We start from the raw sequence: 14,527 nt of genomic DNA on the forward strand, positions 1-14,527 counted from the left end.
TTGACAGCCTGAACCCCCCACGTTTTACGCGCTCTGCTCATTACAAAAGGAAATGGCAGTGTGACAAAATGAGCAACTTTCATCCCACACAAGAAGAGACAATAAACGTCAGCTTTCTTTTGGAAATTGTTAAGATTTCAGAAAGGAAGTCATTTCAAACTGCGACAGAAATACAGAAAATAGCAAGTTGTATTATATTTTGACGTCCATTATTAACTGAGGCGTTCTCTGGCCTCCTCACACCTCCACATACAAGACATACAGCATCAAGCTAATGTGTACCGTATTTTCCGCACTATAAGGCGCACTGTCGATGAATGGTCTATTTTCGATCATTTTTCATATACAAGGCGCATTTAGCAAAACAAAACGTGTACCACACAGAATTGCTTCGAGGTCAGTAAGCACAACCAGTCGTTTCGAAAATTGAAGGCTTTTAAGTGCGCCTTATAGTGAGGAAAATACGGTAAGTCCAAACAATGTCAATCCGACGTTAAAACATCTCTTTAAACATGTTAGTTGAAGTTTAATCATCAGGCACACGTTAAATTCTCCTTATAGCCTTATTCGAAAGTTTACAACACAACTCTTTTTGAAGCATTTTTTATTATAAACGATATACTCAAATTTAGCATCTTCTAAACAACATTCACGATATCGTCAAAACTTCAATATATTGCCCACTTTCCTGAACAAAGAAACATAAAAATGGGTTTATATCCGCCTCGAAGACAAAACACAACAGCTGATTTGTTGTCAGTACAAACACAAGCCGATAAAACGTTTCGACATTTTCTTGCAGCTCCTTACAATTAAGTTCCTCACCTCCATCTTGAGCACCATTAGGCATCATTTTACATCTCTCTAATGTGGTTTATTGGATTGCACCTGTTGTCAGGCAAAGAGAAGTAAATAATATGGGAGTTTTATGGATCGCATTGATTACAAGTGAGCTTAGGCCTGAGGCTGCACTAACCTGTTCTAGTGGCCAATGTGTAGCTTTGTTTATAGCCCATTCCATAAAACCACTTTGTAAAGCTGTGCGACTTGGAAAAATATGCACCGTAACTTAATTTACTGGATGAAGACCTGCGGGGAATAGTTAGATTAGATTGCATATCTTTTGACAATAACACATATTCGAAATGGCATTTGCGCCGATGAAAATCCAGATGGAGAATTGACTTATATTGCTCTATAGATGGTTAAACAAGTCCCCTAAAGACATGCGAACACGGACTATAAAAGTATTTTAGATGTTTGCCACGGTGAAATTTAATTGTATTGAATTACTTTGCTCCTTCTTCTAATAAAACTCCAGCTCCATGTTCTACCGCCTCGCTCCCTAGGGAAGCAGCCTAGATATTTCTTTCCTAAACTTTGTCTTGCACACACTTTAGTCCTCCTTTGAGATGAAAGCAACATACACTAAAACGTTGGAAGGGGAATATAACCCATCTTTCCTAGAAAATCCCTGAAGAAAAGTGTAAAAAAATCTCTCTTTGAAATAATGCACCAAGGAAGAAAGTTAGAATATGATAATGAGAGTTGATCGTGTTGGCTTTGAAGTTAGTTTGAAAATACTCTGCTAATTATTCCTGTCCAATCGTTTTTGTAAGATTTATGAATTGACTTATTTGTCTGTCATGGCTCAGCATGAGACTGAAGGGGCTAACACTTAAAGCTGCATATGAGAGCTGAATGGCTATGGGTGGTACACCTTTCTACACTTTTTTGTCTTAAAAAGCTGTTCTAAAGCTGTGCTAGTGGCCAAAACGTTGCATATGAATTTTACTGCTGCGAGAGCTCGGAATAAGTTAGATGGATTTAAAACCTACTTCCTCCTTTCAAATAGGCCTGTCATGACATCACAAGTGTGAGCACAATGAATGATCATATTGAAACTGCAATTAACTATTTTGTCAAAAGTATAAAAAATCTGATAATAATTGATACTTGAATTGATGATTAAAGTACCGGTATCTTCACTAAAAAAATCCCCTGAATTGTAATCTTTGTAAAAAATATTGAGCTTTATAAGAGATAGTGTAAGACCGCAGTGTTTAATAATTAAAGTACTATTATTTAGTGTTGCAAATGTCTTGGCCAATGAAAGAACATTTTTAATAATCATTGTGGTATCAAATTTGGTATTGAATATCGAGTATTATACTTAGTATTGAATCAAGCTTGAAGTTTTAGTACTGTGACAATACAATTAGACTGAAGGGGGAGTGGCCTACATAACTATAACTATTTTGACTGCAACATTAATCCATTTTTTTCTTCTTTCAAAGGCACTATCTTTTCATTTCACTGGCATTGGACGTTTTTTTTTTGTTTTTAAATCATCTGTTGGATTCATTCTGCGATTTAGTAGTTTATAAATGCCTTTAATTATTTACAGTAAACAAAATGATTGAAACACTTTGCAGCGCACTGTCTTGTTATTTATTAGCAGCTTTCAGTGTGTCCTCTGTCTGCCAATGATGAAGAGGAACTACAGCGAGAAGCTCATTCTTCAAAAATAAAGCTGTTGTATTTGTTAAGATTATTACTGCATGATTTATGTAATGAGTAATATATTTATGGATTAACCGTATGATGCGAGACAAGTTCTTTTTGTTTCTGCTTCATGGCTTTGAATTTATTTTCATTTATCAATACTGGATCTTACCAGGTGGGGCTTTTCTGTACAACTTACTGTATTATCTAATCATGTATATTGAAGTAACAGTAGATGATATATTCAGAACATGAAGGATTGAATAGTATGCACACACACTGATCAAACATGACGGCCAATGACAAGTAGAAGGCAATAACACAGATTTTTTTTTTAATTTTAGGTGTTACAAAGTGTATTTGTTGTGTATTTTTGAGAAATTACAATATTTGAGATGCATTTCCAAAATGCTTTCACAATGAACAGGATCCAACTGTGAACATTTTCATAATTCTTAAAATGACTTTCCCACAGTGCAATAGGATGAGATAATTAGAAGAGATTTTTCCCGGTGACAGCCAAGATTACAATTTCAAAACAATGTTAATTTGTCAAAGACGTCATTATGAGTAGAGGGTATGTTGCGTCTTTAGTACCTGTCTGAGAGCAGGAAGGGGCAAACGTCAGGCACTGGGGGCGTGGAGGGCCGGAGCTTGGCCAGAGCCATGATGTGCTCGAAGGTGATGTCGGTCTGTGTGCACACGTCCACCACATGGATCTCCTGAAGCGAGCCGTGGGGGCGACCGCTCGGAGTTCTGCGGATGACCTGCACCACAACAGGCTCCCGGGAACTGCAAAAGGAAGCCACTGCATCGTCATGGCTGGACTTGGACAGCTCCTTCCCATTCACCTGGAACAAATAGGACATAAGGGAATTAATGAGTTTACTGTTGATCCTTGGCTGGTGTGTAAATCAAAAGAGGTTCAATAAAACCTAATTGTGTTTTTATGTAACAGAAAAATATAAAGGGCGTATTAGGGCCACTTATGGATGAAGGGGAAAACATGTACATGCATATGGATGCATATTCTCCAGTTTGAATACACAAATCTGCAATAAAATAGTAGAACATTTTCTAGAATTAAAAAAAAAAAATGTGTGAGCTTTTATGCTTTTATACATGCACATTTGCTGGAGAAAGTAGCTAATTTGTGAGAAAAAACAAATTTATGAGATTTTAAACATGTACATTTTAAGTAAACGGTCCTTATCAGTTCACTATGTTGGGAAATTACATTATTATAGGACACAAACTAACATTGGTCTAGATTCTAGACTTTTACGATCGTGTGTGTGGGCTTTATGTCTTTTTTGTGGAAATACAGTGCAGTGCGTAAGCTGTACAGCCAAATGTGCTACTTTAAACTTCTCATCAAAGTCCAAAGAATAGCACAAATTGGCAAAACGGCAGTAATTAACTATATCTTGTAGTATATCCAAGGACCAAAGCAAGGGTCAAAAAAGCTTGATCTAGTTTACAGCCATAAGTGATTATTCCTCCTTGGAATTATTGGTATTATTCATTCCTTGCAAATGCCTCCAAAACGTCCTCAAATCCACATGGTAATTAATTTGTGCAAATCTGACATTTGTGGGAAAATTAGCATGCATATCATGGCAGATATGCATGCTTAAAATCTCACCAATATGCATGTTTAGTATTACACCATGTGGTTCTGATAAAGCTAAAGATCGTTCTAAAACTATTCGGGGAACATCAAATTTGGTCCTGTTGTAGTATTGAATACTGTTGAAATGAGTATCTAGTTTTGATACTAGTTTTAGCATTGATTAGTATCTAATTTTTGATACGTTTGACAACCCTTCAGCAAATAAGTTCCAAGACAATATACAATACAAGCAAGTCCCATCCAATATTTTGAAAACACAAAGTTACACAAATTAAAGCAAAAATTAGTACAATTTTCACCTTATTAAATGTCTTGCACTGCGGTGGTTAAATATGTATTTTTGGGGCATTAGAAGTGCCCGTCATTGCCCCCTGCTGTTTCTGGGTATTTGCTGACATCGACCCGAAAACAACTCTCCTGGGAAACCCTGGCTCCTGTTTTTTATTTAGCTACGTGAACTGTTTTTGTATGTAATTCTACTGGTCTTATTATGATAAAGAAAAGGGCTCACAAGGGAGCAGCAGAATGACTTAGTTCTGCTTTAACGCACCATCCAACTGATTTACAAGCAATATTTCTGGTAAAAATATCTTGAGTGTCAACAAAATGCAATAAAGGTGCAATATTAAAATGTTCTCTTGAATTTGTTCCCAAGCAGGACCGAGAATATATTACAAATTCTGGACACAGACCAAAACATGCTTTGAAGCGACATTATCTGAGTGCCAGATGAAAGCGTAGTCTCTGCGGGTCCATCTTCACCCTCATCATCACACAATGAACTGGATTCTCGCCCCATATTGGAAACTCCTCACTATTCAGCTGGCGCATGGAGAGAAAATCATTGCTTCATTTAGTGCCTTTCTTTGGAAAGAGAAAAGCCTGACTGTGGAATCCCTCAGAGAACACGCTTTGGTCCAAACGCTCGAAATCTAAGAGATAATGATTTCGATAACCACAAGAGGACAAAGAGAAGGAGCAATGGCGGTGGATAATTACAATCACTATTGTATTTAAATGTGTTTTGATAGAGGTCATACTGATTTGACTGCTGACGACAAGTTCAAAAAACAATCTCAAAGTAAGAGGAGGATTTATATTCAAAAATGGAAGCTGGCGAAAATACATTAAACTTCTAGATGGACAACTGGTACATGAAAAAGGAAACGTTATTTATCAGGGAACGCTTTTCATCGGTTTAAATATAGAATATTATGGACAAGAGCACTGAAAGCTTCTCAAAATATCATATTTCAAGTGCATAATGTATCTATAAATATTCATACATACTAGCAGTTCATAAATTGACACGAAAATGTGATATAGTGTGGTTGAAATAATTACAGAAAAATAGAATTCAGAGGACAAGAGACATTTGTTATGTTTGGGAGATGTCAGCTGCCTACAGTGAACTGGTCTGGGCTTAAGTGACTAAAAGACTACAGCCCTATTGCAGCGACTAATAAAATGTTCAACTCCATTCATTTGTTTCTTATTAATGACAAATAATTGTGACCGAAGAAGGTCAAGAAACATCAACAATGCAAACACAATAAACAGACAACAAAAAATGATTCCTCTAAAATCTGAGCCCTTCTCCAAACCACATACTTTTACTGCCACATATCGGTCTGATATACTATGTCGGTTAAAAATCTGAAGATTGCATTTAGCAAACCATTACCTCATGATTACATTTTAGTCAATACCTAACCCAGCATATTTTACTTACATAACATAAAAAAACAATAAAACACTCCACATTCAAACAGCATTATTAATTGTATCGCAGACATCGTGTAAATGGAAATAAAGTACAGTTTTTCTTGCTTTTACATCTATCGACTCTCTCCCGGGACGAACATGCCCTACAAAACCTACTTATTTTGTCAGTCATAATAACACCACAACACCCACACAACCCACATAACCCGTGCTTGTCCCTGAGCTCTCCTGGTACTGGTCGGCTCCTTTGCCTCCTCACGCGACCTTTGTTTAGAGCAACGCTGCATTAATCACCTGTGCGCCACATAAACTGGGTCAACACTCCTCCTGAGTATCCGCGGGGCAATTTGTAGAAAAACACACACTTTCTTTGTGCTTCCGTTTAGCCCCCCATCTCGCTCCCCTTTGTGCTCGGAGTGCTTTTTGGCCAGTCAGCAGATATTAAGCACCACAACAAATATTGGCAGTGTCTATTCACCTATTTTTGAAAGTTGGCTATCCGACATGATGCTCCTGGTGGTTGTCTTAGTTAACATAGGGCTACCAACCTCGAGAGAAAATAAGTTAAGACACATAAACTATCATGTGTAGCAATTTCACCCATGCCCAGCACACAAGACGGCTCAATAGCAGTGACAGTTAGACGGCAACGTAGACACTTCGTTTGAAATTAAGAAATATGGTTGACTATGATAATAATTCAGGATCCTATTCCCAGGGCTTCCACTTGGGCAGCCATGTTGGAACAGATAACAAAGGACTTGGAGGAGACAAACGAGGCGGTCTATGGTGTTTGACAAGAGAAAAATGACCGCATTTCCCAGATATCCCATTGGTACAGCCTCTACAATCTACACTACTCCTCCTATATCCAATTTCAACCACAATAAAACAACAGAACAATCAACACAGGAAGTCGTTTTTTTTTTTTCTTTTCATTTGAATGGTTTCCACAACAGCCAGATGGAACAATTAATCCACCAATCAACAGTGGAATATTAAATAGTCTTAACTCGAGCACAAGGAACTGGGGATGGTGTCTTCCCGTCTCAATCCTCTGCCGCACTTCTTTGTTTTGTCGTTGTGTACACTCAGAGTGCGATCAGACAGATGGGAAAGGATAGCTACAGCTGTCTGAACAGTCTCGGAGATTCTTCCAACAGAACAAGTGCTTCCAGCAGAGTTTTGAAATGTCTCAATAACTATTTCATTTTCGATTAACCACCTGTTATAACGGATAAGTGCAGAGCAGACTAACTTGAAAAGTAATACAAACTAAAATGTGACTGGAGACGAACATGCTACACTAGCAAATCTTTATACACTACTGGCCTGAGTCTTAAACAGATGTTAATAGAAGTACAGAATTGTAATTGTACAAAAACAAAAAACAAAAACACATCCAAAATGAATATCTCAATAGTTTGTTCCAACAAAGCATTCAACATTATTATGGTATATGTGAAAATAAGAAAATAAATGCTTATTTGGAAGATGAGACTACAAGTTTGTTTATACTTCTACTTTTTTAATCTTCTGTTTTTTGCAAGGCTAGTACCATAGTTTTTACTATAAACAATAGGCTATATTTGATATACTAATTCTGCATTTCTCCAAAACATAAATTGCGATATTATCATTTAAAAATATATACATAGTTCCCACCTCTGCTTTGGGCTATGATCAAGAGACTGTTTAAAAACGTATTCCTTATGGACTACTACAGGCACACACGCTTTGAAAAGTGTCTTGCTCAAGGACTCCATGGCAGTAAAAGCCAACGGGAGAAAGATGGTGAACAAACTGCACAGCCTTGTTCACAGTAAAACAGAGCTCTCTTATATCGTGAAGGCAACTTATAAAAGAAAAAGGTTGAAATGAATTGCTTGAGGTGAAGACACATTGAAAATACTGGATTAATATAACTGAGTTAAATTTGAATAATAAAATATTTAAAGCTAACATCTATTCCAGCCCGTCCATCTATTCTTCGGGTAAGGTCTATTCCAAGGTACTGGAGAGGAGAATCCGACCGATAGTCGAACCTCGGATTCAGGAGGAGCAGAGTGGTTTTCGTCCCGGTCGTGGAACACTGGACCAGCTCTATACCCTCCATCGGGTGCTCGAGGGCTCGTGGGAGTTTGCCCAACCAGTCCACCTGTGCTTTGTGGATCTGGAGAAGGCTTTTGACCGTGTCCCTTGGGGTGTCCTTTGGGGGGTGCTCCGGGAGTACGGGGTCCGGGGCCCTTTGCTCAGGGCTGTCCGGTCCCTGTATGACCGGAGCAGGAGCTGTGTTCGCATTGCCGGCAGTAAGTCAGACCTGTTCCCAGTGCATGTTGGACTCCGCCAGGGCTGCCCTTTGTCACCGGTTCTGTTCATAATTTTTATGGACAGAATTTCTAGGCGCAGTCAGGGGTCGGAGGGTGTCCGGTTTGGGGACCACAGGATCTCATCTCTGCTGTTTGCAGACGATGTTGTCCTGATGGCTCCATCAAACCCGGACCTGCAACATGCACTGGGACGGTTTGCAGCCGAGTGTGAAGCGGCTGGGATGAGAATCAGCACCTCCAAATCTGAAGCCATGGTTCTCAACCGGAAAAAGGTGGCTTGCCCTCTCCAGGTGGGTGGGGTGTCCTTGCCCCAAGTGGAGGAGTTCAAGTATCTCGGGGTCTTGTTCACGAGTGAGGGAAGGATGGAGCGTGAGATCGACAGGCGGATCGGTGCGGCGGCTGCAGTGATGCAGTCGCTGCATCGGACCGTTGTGGTAAAGAGGGAGCTGAGCCGAAAGGCAAAGCTCTCTATTTACCGGTCGGTCTACGTTCCTACCCTCACCTATGGTCATGAGCTTTGGGTAGTGACCGAAAGAACAAGATCGCGGATACAAGCGGTCGAAATGAGTTTCCTCCGCCGTGTGGCTGGGCGCTCCCTTAGAGATAAGGTGAGGAGCTCGGTCACACGGGGGGGGGGGCTCGGAGTAGAGCCGCTGCTCCTCCTGAGGTGTTTCAGGCATGTCCCACCGGGAAGAGGCCCCGGGGAAGACCCAGGACACGCTGGAGAGACTATGTCTCTCGGCTGGCCTGGGAACGCCTCGGGATCCCCCCGGAGGAGTTAGAGGAAGTGTCTGGGGAGAAGGAAGTATGGGAGTCCCTGCTCAGACTGCTGCCCCCGCGACCCGGCCCCGGATAAAGCGGCAGAAGATGGATGGATGGATCTATTCCAGCCCTGTTAGTGTTTACTCAACACAGAATTTCTTCTAATACTTCAAAACTACAAAATCTCACAAATGATTTAGGAGCTGTAGAGTTCAATCCCTTTGTGATCACTCCACAGCTCGCACGGCTCCATATGCACAGTCAGCATGAAATATCTGACTACTCTGGGTAGCCACTAGAATAATTATTCATAAAAAGTGGATTTTCTCTACCCATGGGTCAGGAAATGATAAGGTAAATGCAAAATGTGGAGAGAAAGAGATGGAGGATGGAGGAATTGGACCAAGATTCATATTCTGTCTGTTTACACATGGATATGCAGCAGCTGTAGCCTGGAGAGAGATGTGTGTTTTCACTTTAAGCCCTTGAGACCACCAGCAGACTTGCCTCCAAAGCTAACGCACAAAAGCAGCTTAGCAGAGTGACTCGAAAGGGATCAAGCCTCCTTTTTCGCTCCTGGTTTTGAATGTGCGGCTGGTATTGATAGAATTCACAAGTTGTGTACTCTTGGGGAGGCTGGGTGTAACAAGGTAAAAGTTAGTTTTTGTGCTACTAAAGGCTGTGGAGGGAAGATTTAGTACCGAGCTGCACTGCAAATCTGCCAGGAAGTTAAGTAAGTTATTTGGCATCTAATGGGAGAAGTTGTGGGTTTAGAATGTGTTAACATGGCCCAAATCACCCATGTACAGAAGAATTGTTAACAAAATGGACAATTATTAATGAATAAAGATGCACTATGAAACTTTCCTGGTGGAGGGCCAGCCACATGCTTTTGTCCATTGAGATGATATAGTTTTCCCTGGATAGTTCTGCATCATGGCATTAAACTTATCTATCTTGCATTTATTTCTTTACAGGGATGAGGGACGCTCCGGTAACCAATATTTTGATTTTAAAATTAATTGCAATGTCCACAAATCTATTATAAGTCGAAATAAAGGTCACAAATTAGCTTTTGAACATAAATAAATATAACAAAAAAAAAGTAACCGAATGTATTTATCAGGGATATAAATTATTGCATTATTGTGTGACCATAATATGGTCACACAATAATGTATTATTATTTGGGCGGCAGTAGCTCAGTGGTAGAGTGCTCGTCTTCTGATCCAAAGGTCGGCGGTTCGACTCCCCGCTCAGTCAGAGCGGTCAGATCCACTGGCCCGCAGGTTGGCGGTGCGATCGCAGCTGCCTCATGTGAATACTGCCGTTGTGTCCTTGGGCAAGACACTTAACCCAACTTGCCCCCCAGTGTCTGCGTATATCTGGGGTGTGAATGTGTGTGTGAATGGGTGACTGGTTCCTTGATGTAAAGCGCTTTGAGTACCTTGACGGTAGAAAAGCGCTATATAAATGTGACCATTTACCATTTATTATGTAATAATTATTATTAGCCTAATTGATCTTCTATTTCAATTTTTACTCATTAGTTTGATCGAAAAAGTGTCAAATTTCTGCAGATTTTATCCCATATTGGCCGATACCAATCCTTAAACCAATATATCCCATATCTATAGATTTATTGCTCAAAAAATGCTCTCCCTGCTCAAATACTGTGAGAAGGGCGACTTCTCCACAGATCTGACACGTAATCTGACCTGGGATTGTCTCCATAGTGATATGTATATGTCTTTCATGCCATAATGAAACACACATACACATTCCAGACAAACCAATAAACCATTAAAAGATGAATGAATTAAGAAAGATGTACAGGTTAAACAGCTGCTTTGCAACTTTTCCCTCTAGAAGCGCTGTATTTTTAAAAGTCTGCAAGCAATATCTCAGAATGACCCATGGCAGAATATAGTGTCAGAGTGAGCAAAGAGGGGCCAGTTTATCAGTCTGATGTCAACTTTGGTCAAAGCCTTTTCATGTGCGTTATCCCTCAGCCGGCTCACTCCACAGATGCTGGCAGCGGGAGTTACGGATACAAGTGATTGATGGAGTTCTCGTGCGCCGAGTAAAGGCAGCCCCAGGCAGAAGGCGCTAATAGTCCATTAGCTTTTTATGCCTTCAAATTAACTGCATACATCGCTTCATGGCTGTTGTGTAGCACTTTGAATCTTAATGAAATGCTGATGTTTTTTTGGCTTATGGATTTTATGGAGTAAGTTATTGGAAGGTCTTCACTCTCATCGGAGCTGAGTGAGAGGCAAAACAGTTTAAGGTCATTTAGATCTTTAGCAACAGTTGAAAGAGCATAAAATGAGTGTATTGACAAATGATTACATGAGTGCTAATCCAATTCTCCATACAGGGGAAAACCTCTAGCGTGTGGCCACCTGCTGCTGCCCGTAGGGCCTGTTGTGCTGATGTATTCAGGCAGATGGAGGGAGAGTGGAACATGCAGGTCACACAGCCGCAGGAGAGCATGCTTCAGGGATGTTGATTACACGCCTGTTTCATCTCAGCTTTTAAGAGCGCCAAAGATGACCCCGCAGTGTTGGGACCTCCACTGGGCTGGGTGATGTGAGGGGTACAGAGAGAATGGGAAGGGAATAATAAAGCTAACCTTTTGTAGATTACAAGTAGTGGACTAATTAACACAAGGCAAACGTTGAGGATGAGGATTGGCTTTATATTGAGTTGTTAGCAATGATGCCTCAATTTACTGACCGATGCTTTGTTTGCAATGCTGAGACGAGTTTACAAGAAACAACTTCCAGTTTATCTGCAGCTTTTTATGCATACATTTAACTTCTATGCACCAAGTCCAACTTTAACGTCTCTTTGTGAAATGCATTGGGTTTGGATAGTTAGATACATTATTGTGATAAAATGTGAATATATGAGTATATTTCTGTGATGTATTTTATCTGCATAATAGTGATATTTTATCTGCATCATTAGTCTAAGAGAAGAACGGGTGTGTGACAAACTGCATTTGTTTGTGAAGGGGTCGTAAAGATGGGCCAAAGGATGTTTACCCTAGGGGGGGTGATAACCCAGAGGAGTCTGGGTAATGTTTACCCAAGGCTTGATCTCTACGGAAAAATACCAAGTGCCTTGATGTGAGGCTGACCAATGAGAAATGTGACCCGCCTATTCCAGAATATCTAATAAAACCAACCAGCATGGGAAAAAAGGGTGTGAGACGCGGGGGTGAGACGCAGGAGGGTCAGCCAGGCTCCTTACAACGGCCTGGCTGACACAGTCCCCGCGTTTTCTCCCATGCATGCCACACAAATGTCTGATCTTTCTGTGTCGTTTCATATTCTAAGTTGAATTGTGTTCTCAATGTGTTAAGGAATAGCATCGGTGTATGTCTGATTCCATGACATTTTCTGGTCCTATCGAGCCGGACGACCAGCTGCCCTTCGCGGAGATTGACGGGTGAATTGGTGAAGTCTGTGCACAGCTGAAAGAAGTCCACTTTTCCCGTGGCCGCCCATCGCACCTCAGTCTCCGCGAGGAGAGCGCGTCGTTTCGAAGCAGCAGGAGAACACAGGCGACAAAGAAGGTCAGACAAAATTTTGTGTGTGAAAGACTTAGCCATGAAACGTTTTATGCATAGGCTTTGTGCAGGAGTTTAGTTACTCGCATAAAGAGGAGTTTAATATTTCTCAGTCAAAAAATACAGGAGTTTAATATTTCTCAGTCAAAAATACAGGAGTTTAATATTTCTCATTTGACAAAAAATACAGGAGTTTGATATTTCTCAGTCAAAAATACAGGAGTTTAATATTTCTCAGTCAAAAAATACAGGAGTTTAATATTTCTCAGTCAAAAAATACAGGAGTTTAATATTTCTCAGTCAAAAATACAGGAGTTTAATATTTCTCATTGACAAAAAATACAGGAGTTTAATATTTACTCATTAAATAAAATACAGGAGTTTAATATTTACTTATTAAAAAGAAAAATATTGGTTAGCTTTGTGAAGATAAGTTTCACACATAAAGGAGTTAAATTGCTCACCACGAGTTAAGTTTCTCACCGAAAGCAAGTAATGAAGCCTTATGCCGAGTTGTTACTGACATAAAGATGAGTGAATGTAAGCGCTGTGCACGAGCGAAATAAGTAAGAGAGAAGTGTGGATGTGTGAATGAGGATTAAAAGTGATTAACTAACAAGTGTGAATCACAATTAATCATACAAGGGTCACAAGGCGTTATTCTGAGAGATCTAAAATTTGCAGTCACGGGTGAATCTTAAACACCACGTTTATGTCCGGAGGAATCTAATAAGGAATTTTCTCTAGAAGCTTGACATTGACTGTGACTGTAAAGCAAGTAGCATTTCTCTCAGACGACCGAGACCAAATAATGCCAAAATTATCACCCCAAACTGTAAAAAGACAAAGGAAAAGTCATAAGAGGATTTTGGAGGGAGACTTCCAGCATGCTCAGATGACGTGGCAGAGAGGGGGAGATAAGGGGGGTCAACAAGGCAGGAGAATGGAAAGCAGTTCAGAGAACGCTCTGAACTGATGAAATAAGTAAAACTAAACCCAGCTGGTTTTAAATTTTAGTATTTGAGAGCTCTGTAGAACAACTTAAGGGTTTTGTTTGATTGACAACAGTCAATTATAAAGATTTTATTAAACTTGATAAGAGATGAAGATGAATTCAGATTTTTATAGATGGCCAATTTTTTGGGGAATGTGATCACAGACAGGACACTTCCTGTCCCCGACATAGAAGACAAAAGTTGTGTTTTTACGGTATCGTGTTTTTTGTGTGCACCAAACAAAGCCACGTTTTGTTTTGTTTTATTTTTGGACTTGACAAAATTATCTTTTGGACTTATTATGTAACCATAATGCATGACTAGATGAAAGTACAGGACGAAAAGACAGAAGTGTTTTTAAATTTAGGATCAAATACAGGCACAGGCCTGGAAGTGATAATATGGTTAAATGAGTGACTACTGATGTTTTTGGACATAGGAGTAGAATGAGTAGTAAGTAAAGTGATAGTAAAAGTTATATCAGTAACTGATTTATTTGTATTATCATGAGGAAACCTCGTATTGCATGTAGACGTAAGTGAGGGAATAAGTTAAATAGTGACGTCCGATGTCCTCCTTGGAAAGACATGAATGGGTCATTAACTAAAGACAACAGGACACCAAGTCATAAAAGATAGCCAGAGATAACAGGGGCTATTGACTGGCAAATAATCTGGAGAGGACTCAGGATGGAGCAGATGTCGTTATCTTTACGTATCACAGTGACAATTAAGAGCAACACCACCTCAGGGAGGGTTGACGTGATGGGTAATAAGGAGAAGAGTTAACATTAACAGCGAAAGAATTTGACATTCTAAAGGAATTACCTGAAGGATTGTGGAGATTCAATCAAGAATTGAATAGATTTAAATAAGACAATATCATCTAAATTTAGACGCTATAGAAGTTATGAAAACCAGTGATAACAGGAACTTAACATTACAGGACTCAGGACGGAGTCAGGACGGACCCGGGGGGAGGAGTGTAATGCAGAAGAATA

General features: G+C 40.0%; 1 protein-coding gene across 1 annotated transcript in view; it reads right to left on the reverse strand.

Moving 5' to 3' along the window:
- The window catches only part of LOC140349059 (PDZ domain-containing RING finger protein 4-like), a 74,798-nt gene that overhangs the window by 24,125 nt on the left and 36,146 nt on the right, over nucleotides 1–14,527 (reverse strand). The window contains exon 2 of the mRNA XM_072435270.1: nucleotides 3,103–3,356. Within this exon, the coding sequence (XP_072291371.1) occupies nucleotides 3,103–3,356 (254 nt within the window). The remainder of the gene's footprint in view (nucleotides 1–3,102; nucleotides 3,357–14,527) is intronic.

The sequence above is a fragment of the Eucyclogobius newberryi genome, unplaced genomic scaffold (assembly GCF_026437365.1).
Source record: "Eucyclogobius newberryi isolate DKJ021-1_F unplaced genomic scaffold, fEucNew1.0.hap1 SCAF_7, whole genome shotgun sequence".
NCBI classification, from domain to species: Eukaryota; Metazoa; Chordata; class Actinopteri; order Gobiiformes; family Gobiidae; genus Eucyclogobius; species Eucyclogobius newberryi.